The sequence below is a fragment of the Rhineura floridana genome, chromosome 6, assembly GCF_030035675.1.
Source record: "Rhineura floridana isolate rRhiFlo1 chromosome 6, rRhiFlo1.hap2, whole genome shotgun sequence".
In the NCBI taxonomy this organism is placed as follows: Eukaryota; Metazoa; Chordata; class Lepidosauria; order Squamata; family Rhineuridae; genus Rhineura; species Rhineura floridana.
The window spans coordinates 75,903,700-75,914,007 of NC_084485.1; the positions used below are offsets into that span (position 1 = coordinate 75,903,700).

At 41.9% G+C, this 10,308-nt stretch overlaps 1 protein-coding gene across 1 annotated transcript; it reads left to right on the top strand.

Moving 5' to 3' along the window:
- The first annotated feature begins 1,484 nt into the window (after positions 1–1,484).
- Positions 1,485–10,308, top strand: LOC133386849 (armadillo repeat-containing protein 12-like). The gene is made up of 6 exons (XM_061630619.1): positions 1,485–1,626; positions 3,289–3,437; positions 6,382–6,516; positions 8,811–8,984; positions 9,256–9,327; positions 9,949–10,308. Exons 1-6 carry the CDS (start codon positions 1,488–1,490, stop codon positions 10,306–10,308), a joined length of 1,029 nt encoding a protein of 342 aa, XP_061486603.1. The 5' UTR covers positions 1,485–1,487.

Here is a 10,308-nt window from a genome sequence, read left to right on the forward strand (position 1 = left end):
AACCACCTCACAGAGCTACAATGCCCAGAGTAGTTTAACAATCAATCCCTCTTCCCAGTTCCCAGGATTCTTTGGGGGAAGCCATGACAGTTAAGTGGTATCATAGTGCTTGAAATGCATGGTGGATATAGTCCAACTCTCTCAGACTGCTTCTAGAGTGTGGATGGCCCCACCTTCAAATATGAAATCATCATTCATCAACAATAGTATGATCTATTTATCCTAAGTCTAAGCTGTTGTACACATGGCATAGGTAAAAAGAAAACTTTTGCACACATCTCCATACCCTGTGACACTCCAGAGTGTAAACACCAGGGGACTGAGAAGTACTCTTCCAAGACTACTTTCTGGATGTGACCCTGTAGGCATGAACAAAGCCACTGCAGCACGGTGCCACAAATGCCCATCCCACAGAGCACATCCAGAAGGATCCCATTGTCAATGGTACTGAAAGCCGCTGAGAGATCGAGCAAGAGGAGTAGGGTTGCATTCCCCCTGTCCTCTCTATGAAGGTCATCCAACAGAGCGGCCAAGGCTGATTTGGTCCCAGACCCAGGCCTGAACCCAGACTGAAATGGATCCAGATAATCAGTCTCAACCAGGAATGTCTGCAGTTGCTCCACCACTTATGCAAAGAACTGAGCAGGTGGAGTTACAGCAAGAGTGATGATTTTTCCCGGCCCCTCAGCACTTCAGTGGCAGCACCCCATACTGTACGGAAGAGAAAGGTTGGCATAGTGTCATTTGCCTCTAGGATCAGCAAAACAAATGGAATTAAGTAAAGGGTTGTATTTGGGGACACTGTTGAGGTAGGAGCTAAGTGTCACTGCTGATCCCAGTGTCTGGAACTGAGGCAGGTTTCCCCTTTCTGTGCCGTGGCCTCATATTCCAGCCCATTTACTGTGTCCCATAAAATCCAATGGAAAAACAACCGCAAGCCAAGCTTCATCAGCATAGCTCAGTACTGGTTTCCTTCTTGGTTGCTTCAGTTCAGATTGTGACAAAGTGGTAAAGCCAACTTCTTAATATATGGTTATTCATTTCAAAGTACTTAATATTCCATATCTAATGCTCATCAGTGGAATATATTTACTATGGAAAGTGTATGAGCATTTCCAACTGCAAAGCTGCAAGTCTCTTGGCATGGAAGAGTGATCATAAAGCAGTTCATTTGCCGCTGCATTTACCTTTCACCAGCTGGATGGGCTTTTCCCAAACTTGCCGTTACATCAGAAAACAAGGTGTCCCTGTGGCTGTTTTACAGATGAGGACAAAAAAGAGTGACCTCTTCCACTGATATCAGCAGAACAAGAGAACCCAACAATCTGCTTTCTGCAGCTACTGGTATAGCGTGTCGCAGATGTCATGATGGAATCTGGTGACATCACAAACCATGCAGGGAGTAGTCTGGTATTTCCATTGGAGGGCCTGCTTGAGGTCAGGGGGCCCAGGGATCAATCTGCATCCCTGGGGTTCAAGGCAAGGAGATGAAGTATTTAGAGCTGGTAACGACAAAAAACGCTGTATCTGCGGCTACAGGAGCTGGGGCTATCTTCCTAGTGGCCAAGACCATCATGGCTGGGATCAAGAGCCCTCCCTACAACCCAGAGCCACTTACCTTAGCCAGTGAGTAATGTGGTTGCACCCACATGGCAGTGTTCCTGCTGCCCTGGTTTAACTCTCAGCTGTCAAGCTAAGAGCATGGAGGGAACTTGTCTTCTGAATATGCTCCAAATGGATCTGTGAAATGACATATACCTTTGCTGAACCATATGCCATTTGCACTTTTGCATAGTGCTGTTAATCGGCCATAAAACAGGCTCTCAGATATCTGGCAAAGGTTGATGCAGCTCAGACAGGAGGAGTCATGTCATTTTCCCAGCCAGGTTGGGCCAGAATTTTTCAAATCTTAATCTCGTATATGATCTCTAAAAGTGTGCAGCAAAGGAATATCAATATCCTTGCACTTACATTTGCATCATTGACATATAAATATTGTTCCTGATCTCTGCTCTGTTCTTTGGCTTGTTGAGAGGCTTCTTTCAGTATCAGCATTGTCTTCCAATTCCTAACTGTGCATGTACTGAATGTAGACGTCGTAGCTTCGTCCCTCCCTCTGGGCTGAAGCAATCTGCTTAATGAAATGTGAACTGCAATGAATTAAATATCAGGCCCTTCTGAGTGGCTGTGTTCCTCTGACTGGCAAGGTCCTCCTTTTGAGAAGGAGAACTCTTTGTTGAAACAGGAAAATGCATAAAAGTATGGTGTACACACTGTCATGAATGCAGGTAGCTGCCTTATACAGAGTCAGAGCATTGGTCCATCTAACCCAGTATTGTTCTCATACCATGGTATGGGAAGTTTAAGACCGGTCATTATCTCTCCCCATACCTCACGTATCCTTTTCCCAAAAGCCTCAGGCACGCGTTCACTGCACTACGCACTATGAATCCTCGGAATTCCAAAAGATCAAAGACGATGTCCCTGTGGATATAATAAGGAGGAGGACATTCCTCATATACTGCTTCATTGCACAATTTATCAGGACCCCAGAACTAAGTTCCTCAAGAAGCTTTTAGATGAATCTGAATCTCTTACAGAAGCGGGGAAAGTAATTTCCTTAATGTCTGATTCAAATTTGGACGTGACACATAAGGTATCCCTGTTTGTGTTAGCAGCTTTGAAACTACGAGCTAATTTTATTCTGAATCTTAATAACAGCTGCCGCTCAAGTCTGTCTTAGTTTTAAATTTTAGACGCTGTACAATCAGCATAGATTCTCATTGCCTTATGATGTTTTAAATTTTCCTTTATAGAATTTATTTTAAACTCAATTATAAATTTTAACATGGTAAGTTTGTGGTACATGATATATTAATTAATTTTGTGTTGGCCTTTGGCCCTGCAATTTAAATAAACTATGAGTATTGTTCTCACTGACTGGCAGCAGCTTTCCAAGAATTTCAAACGGGTCTTTCCCACCTCTTACTTGCGATGTCAAGAATTAAACCTGGAAACTTCTGCCTACAAAGCAGATGTTCTACCACTTAGCTACAGCCCTTCCCATGTCAAAACATGTTGGGCATTTTTATTCCGTTCAGTACTACATGATCCATTCAACATCAGTTTAATGTTCACAGTCATATCTCTTTTTGCCTCCCTGCATCCTTGGGGATGCTTTCCTTCCTTCCTTCCTTCCTTCCTTCCTTCCTTCCTTCCTTCCTTCCTTCCTTCCTCCTTCCTTCCCTCCTTCCTTCCCTCCTTCCCTCCTTCCCTCCTTGGTTTTAGAACTTGCCATAGAGCACCAGAGTAAAAATGTGATGGACTCCGGAGAACTCAGGGGGCTCCTGCACACCCTCAATCCAAAGCTGGATGACTACTCCAAGAATATGATACTCCATGGCATCACACGGAGTGTTTACCTACTGGACACTGAGGTGAGACTCCTGAACTGCAAGATGTACAGTTCAACGGCAGGAGACCAAGACAAAGGCAATCGGGTGGGTTGGCTAGCCAGGTTTAACCCATGTAGCCAAACTACATCTGATGGATCAAAATTAAACCTGATGGTGGCAGACCCATGTCTTTAAACATGGGCGCTCCTGGTATGTGTGAAGCTGGGAATGGAGAGTTGAATTTAAACCATAAAAGGGGTACATGGCTGAGGTTGCTGAACCATCACCCTGCCTTCCACTGTCCCCTCCTGCAGTTCTTCCCACCAGATGCTTATCTCCCAGTAGGACTCTGATACAGGAGCTTGGCTTAGGGGAAAATGAATGGGGAGGATTACCAGGGGGAAAGTTTCACCCTCTACTTGTGTACTCCTCTTGTGCTTTAAATCACACTCGTAGCCCATTTTACCTGATTAGGTAAACCCATGTTTAAAGATAGCATATTTTGGCCAAGAGTCTTACATTCTAGTAGGTTGCTGCAAAGGGAGGTGCAAATCCTTCAAAATATTACATATGCATTTTGGAAGTCTCAGAAAGCATATGATGATGCAGAAACCTTGTGGGAACTAAGCAGGTCTGGGTCTGGTCAGTGTCTGGGTGGCAGTCTACCTGGGAGAGAACCCTATTTATGCTACCTTGAGTTCCCAAGGAAGAAAGGTGGGGCATAGTTATTTATTTCATTGTATTTTGAAGTCGCTTTTCTGAGCAAGCCTACCCAAAGTGGTTTACAAGATTTAAAGGCCCCACAATGGGTGAACAATAAATAAACTATTAAAAACACAAGTCTGTAAAATCCAAATCAAGCAGTATAAAACAGACAATAAAACAGTAAAACAGACTTATACCTAGAAGGTTGCTTATTCCGCCTGCTGAATGTGGTGAAGAAAGTCCCAAAACCCGGCAAGAGGGGCTGTTCCACCTGACATTTGAGGTGTGGTTAGCAGAAATGAGTGAAAGGGATGTCTCAGTTATTGCACCAATTCTTTGGAACGTTCTGCCTCAGGATATCTATCTGGACCTTCCTCTGATGGCATTTGGTCACCACCTAAAAAATGTGTTTGTTTTGGTGGGCCTTTGATTTTGCTGGTTTTCTTCCTTTTGTTATAGCTCTTTTGCTTTCCTTCCCCTCCCTCTTTTCCCTTAATTTTATCTGCCACTTGTCTGCTTGCATTTTGCTGGGTTTCTTATGATTGTCTTTTTTATTTTCTTGTATTAGCTGCCTTGAGTTTGGAGCTAGAAAGGTGGAGTATAATCTCTCTTTAACCAATATACATAAATAAAAATTTCTGTCATCTCCTAAGGAGGTCCAGAGAGTGGCAAGAAGAGAAGGGCCTTCTCTGTAGTAGCCTCCCCTCATATACAGAATGCTCTCCCAGGGAGGATTGCCTGACACCAAACTTCTCATTATTTTGGCAGCAGGCAAATACTTGTTTTGTATTCCCATCTATTTGGGCAGCACCAGTGATATAATATTGTATTGCTAATTGTTTTTAATATGATTATGTGACCTCAGTGGCTCAGAGTGCCTTTTACCAACTTCGGCTAATAAGACAGACATTTTTGGACAGGGATAGCCTGACCATTGTTGTCCATGTGCTGGTAACCTCCAGGTTGGATTATTGTAATGCACTTTATGTGGGGCCACCCCTGAGGTTGGTCCAGAGGCTGCAGCTGGTGCAAAATGTAGCAGTGCGACTGCTTATTGGAGTAGGATATTGCCAACACATTCTCCGCTGGAGAAAGAATTGCACTGGCTACCCATTAGCTACCAGGCTAAGTTCAAGGTGCTGGTTTGGGTGTATAAAGCCCTATTTAGCTTGGGATCAGGATACCTGAAAGATCATCTTACCTTTTATATACCAAATTGATCCCTGATCTCTGCAGGTGATGGCCTCCTGTAGATACCATCTTATCAGAAGGTCCGTTCACATAACATAGGAAACTGACCTTTAGTGTAGTAGCACCTACCCTTCGGAATTCCCTCCCCGTAAATATTAGACAGGCGCTATTTCTGTTGTCTTTTTGGCACCTGTTGTAGACCTTCCTCTTTCAACAAGCTTTACATCTGCATTGGTATTTTTAGTTTTTTTAAGGATATTTTAAATAAGTTTTTAAAGATGTTTTGTTTTTAAGATTTTTTTATTTAAATAATTCTTTTTATTTAAATAATTTATTTTCAGAAAAATAAATCATATATCCATTGAGAGTAAGGGGCAAACAACATGTATGTAAAATAAAATTTCCTGCAGTTAATATACAAGCAAATAATCAGTTATTATTTGGTCACCTTTATAAATTCCATAAATTTTGAAAAGCCTTGGGAACCTTGTTTTTATTGTCTGCCACATTAGTATATGTAATAAAACTCCCCCACTCTGCCACAAAATAATTTTTACATTTCTGTCTTTTCGCCATCTTTAGCTTCTACAATAATTTCTCTATTAAGGCTAATTGCCAGACTTTACTATCCACAATGAAATAGATTTACCTTTCAGATCCTTCCAAAATCATGCTATTAATAACTGGGCTGCAACTAAAAGAATCCTAATCAATAGTTTATTCTTAAGGGTCTGGTTTCCATTCAAAAATAGATTTAACAGGGCTAATTCTAAAGTTTTATGTATCACCTGCTTTGTGATTTTTTCTATTTCCATGAACACCGAGTCCCAAAATTCAGCCACGTTTTTAAGATGTTTTAAAGATGTTTTTAGTATTTTTGTTTGCCCCTCTGGGTTCCTTTGGGAGGAGGGGTGGGATATTAATTGTTGTTGTTGTTGTTAATGATGATGATGATAATAATAATAATAATAATAATAATAATAATAATTTTACTTGGCTGTAAATCAGGACTTTTTTAGTGAGAAGCGATACAAAAAATTAATAAGCCTAACCCAACATCTCTCTAACTTTGTGAACTCATTTTTTCCAGGCATCTGCCTGTACATATGAGGATATCAAACTGGTGGCCTCCTTCCTGGATGATCCAGACATGGGCATCAAGATTCAGACACTCCATGCCCTCAAGGCCTTCAGTGGCATTTGGAAGTTTAGAATTAGGATTCAGGTGATTGCTTGAACTAGACATTGCTCTTCTGTACCAACCTTTGTATCAGGATTGATTCACACAAACATGTTTACCATTTTACATCATTTCGTGCCTCATTATTTGATGGCTTGTGGGTTGATCATGTGAACTGGCTTCATTGAAAAGCTATGGGAATCTAAAGTGATGTGAAGTGCTATGAAAACTTCGCCCATGCGGTTTGATTTGTGATAGCTCTCTCAGTTAATGCTTGGGTTTTGAACATGCATTTGTGAACTCACCCTTAGAGGCAGCAGGAGACAGCATTTTTGAATGTTGTAAGCTGTAACCATCTGTAAGCATAGTTCCTGTCACATCATTCCATAAAAAGAAAAAATGGATAGTCTTCCTCCTTCAATGGACAACTGCAAAGAGACAGCAATAATATGGATATGGTATTAAGCATAGTTATTTTACCATCACTAGAGGGCACAATTTAGTCATTGAAAGCAACCCACAGGTATGTTTGGGAACAGTGTCCATTCTCTTACCCTTCTCTTCTGTGACAGAGCAGTATCCCACCCATAGTTAAGAGGTATGGAGATATGCTTGCTTGGAAGGTGGAGGCAGGGGGGAACCATCTTTGGTCTTCACCACCTTTTCTTTTTTAAATATGCTCTTGTACTGTACAGTAGGAAGTGAACAGTTTTCAAAGAATTTACTTAAAAACACATTAAAATGGAATTAGCATGGGGTTAGGGATGTCCATTCATCACTAAATATCTCCTTCTAAATAATATCCAATATGAGAATGGTCTATGTAGGGAAAAATTTGCATTTTTGCAAGTGCAAAATGTTCTGAGTACTTTGGGCACTCAGAAAAATGCAGCATCCCTGCAAAAACAGCTCTGGCACATACACACTCATGTGCACAATGTTCATGGGCAAAATGTGTTGCTAGTTTTCTGACCCCTCTTGAAGACCATTTTATGTACAATATTCAATTGTTTAAACCTTGTTAAGATGAGCCATCCTTTTTATGATTATTTTGAATTCCTTTTATTGTGTTTTATTAGTTACCATACCTGCATTGTTGTACGCTGCACTGATATTTTATATGAGTGCATGGTCTATAAATATTGTTATAAATAAAAGCCTAAACGAATAATAAGTTGTAGTTGGTGTAGCCAGATTTTCCAAGTGAGGAAGCTAATAACTGCACACAGCAAATGGCATGAAGATGCTTAATCTGCAACATTCATTTTTATTACATTTGGGTTTCCCCTCAATGTTTAGAATATTTTGGCAAGGCCCAGAGTAGTAGATGATAAGGAAGATAAGATGCTGGGCAGAGCAACGGATGGGATCTATTGGCCAGTGCTGGTTCAAAAACATTCCATCGACCTAACAGGCCGATATCAATTTGAGTTCATTCTTTATCTGCTAGCTGCTGCTTTTACCAATTCATTTTCCCCCTCACAAAAAAATTGATATTAATATTGGTAATTTTAAAGGATATATTGATTATGTTAAAAAGGAAATATTTATATTTTGAAAGAACATATTGATAAATGAAAGGAAATATTGATAAAATTATCATTCTTAAGATTAATATTTTAGAGGCGGATTTATTTTTTAACAAATCCATTTTTGAAAATAGCTACAGAACACTGCTACATAAAAATCTGATCTGCAACAACAGAGAATCAACGAATTAATGGAAAATACCGTACCAAATCCAAACTGAGCAGAATTCTAGTACATCCCTAGGCAGAGGTAGATACCAAAAGTCATGTAGGGGGACAAGGAACAGTTCCAAGAATGCAAAGGCTTTACCTGGTCAGTGTAGGCCATCAAAGTATACTACACAACCACCTCCCAGACTTTTTCTGTATAAATGAGAAGGAAAACCCAACCCTTTCCCTTTTGCTTTCCTGGTTTTTTTTTAATCTAATACTGAAGCATGGCAGTGGGGCCCAGAGCAGGCCGTGTGGTGAAGTCAAGGGTGGAATCCAGTGGTTTGGGATGAGTCTGGGAGCAGAGTCCAAAGCAAACACTAACTAGTCACCTATATTTTTTTTAAAAAACAAACAGAGGAATATGTTAGAATTTACCATGTGTGTGAAGCATTGTGAAACAACACTTGCCATTCCAAACAGATGGGTAAAAAACTTAATGTTGTAATCTAACCTTGGAAACCATTTCAAAGTAACCAGCATCACAGAAAAATCAAGGTTCTCAGGCACAAAAATCCAGCATGTTGTGCACATTGATATCTGGAATTCATACAGTTTGGGCCTTTGGTTCACAACCATGAAATGCTTTCTTCTCTGCAGGAGTTTGTCCCCAAGATTCTTGAAATGGTCACCAGCCTCTGGGATAATGATGTGCACGTTGCTGGACTGAGGCTACTGAATGGGCTGCAGATACCGGATCACACACATATACTGCTGAAAAAGCTTATGCCTGCCTTAATGGAAATTCTGCAGATGGGGAACACTTTGGCCCAGGTACTAATACTTGTCTTTTGACCCAACCACAGCCCCTAACTTCTAAATCAGGGTTGGAGAACTTGTGGCCCTCCAGATTCTGTTGGATTCCCAACTCCCATCAGCCTGCGCCAACATGGCCAATTGTCAGGGGATGACGGGAGCTGTAGTTCTGTAGAGCCACAGGTTCCTCATCCCTGCTCTAAATCACCAGCCTTTACGGGTATTATGTGGGAGACATAACCCAGAGAGAGAGAGACGCCTCACCTGTATTGTTGATATACTTTTTCAGGTGCAGGTTCTAAAATTCCTTAGTATGCTAGCTCAGAAGGAAGATCTGTTATTTGACATCATGAATTGCCAGGTAAGGACTTCCTTCCTGCCATCATTGGGAAGCCTGTGAGAGGAAGGGAGCAAAAAGCACAAGGGGAAGGAAACACTAGGTTTTAATGTCTGCTGCAGCTTAATGCAGCTCCATTAAAAGAACAGACACAAATGCATAGCCTTCCTGTTGCCTGGGATGTGTTCCTTGTAGACCAGGGGTGGAGAACCCTTTTCAGCCTGAGGTCTGCATTCTTTTCTGGGCAATCTTCTAAAGGCCACATACAGGTGATGAGCAGAGCCAGAGGCAAAAGCAGGCAGACAATTAATGTAAGCGTTACCTTTTGTACAGTAAGTGAGTTTCTGCACACATTCACATGCTCCTCTGTTCTCCATCCAGGGAAGCAAGAGGCATGATTAGAGTACAAGGACACATTCCAGCCAAACAAAGCACTTAGGCTGCAAAGTAGGGCCAATGAGGGGCATGGCCCGGTGACAGGGGATATGGCCTGGGGAGAGTTTCAAGGGCCAGATAGAAAGGTCTGGAGGGCCAAGTTGGTCCTCACTCCCTGTTGTAGAAAACTCTGAAGTCAGTCACCCTCATGGGTAGGACACTCATGCCAAAACCAAGTGTACTGCCTCTCCTTATTGCCTCCTTTTAAAGGTACACCCTGAATTCCTCCACCTCTTCCAACCTTCACGGCCTGGAAACCTGCTCTTCGAGCTGCTGGTGTTTGTGGAATGGCTTTGTGAGGGTCGCCTGACTCCCCAGTATCAGTCAGTGCACTGGCAGTACAATGAATTATCTCTTCACGAGGTCCTCTTCGGAAGGGATTCCCGTCTAGCCGACCGCCTTCTCTCCCTCATCATTCACCCTGAGGAAGAGGTGCAGATCCAGGCCTGCAGGGTCATCCTGAAACTCCAGCTAAACGAAGAGGGGGAGCTTGCTGTCCTCCGCAACTCTGATTCCACCTTCTTCTCTGAGCCAAACATTGGCAGCTCTTTCATTCAGTCTCGCTGTTAA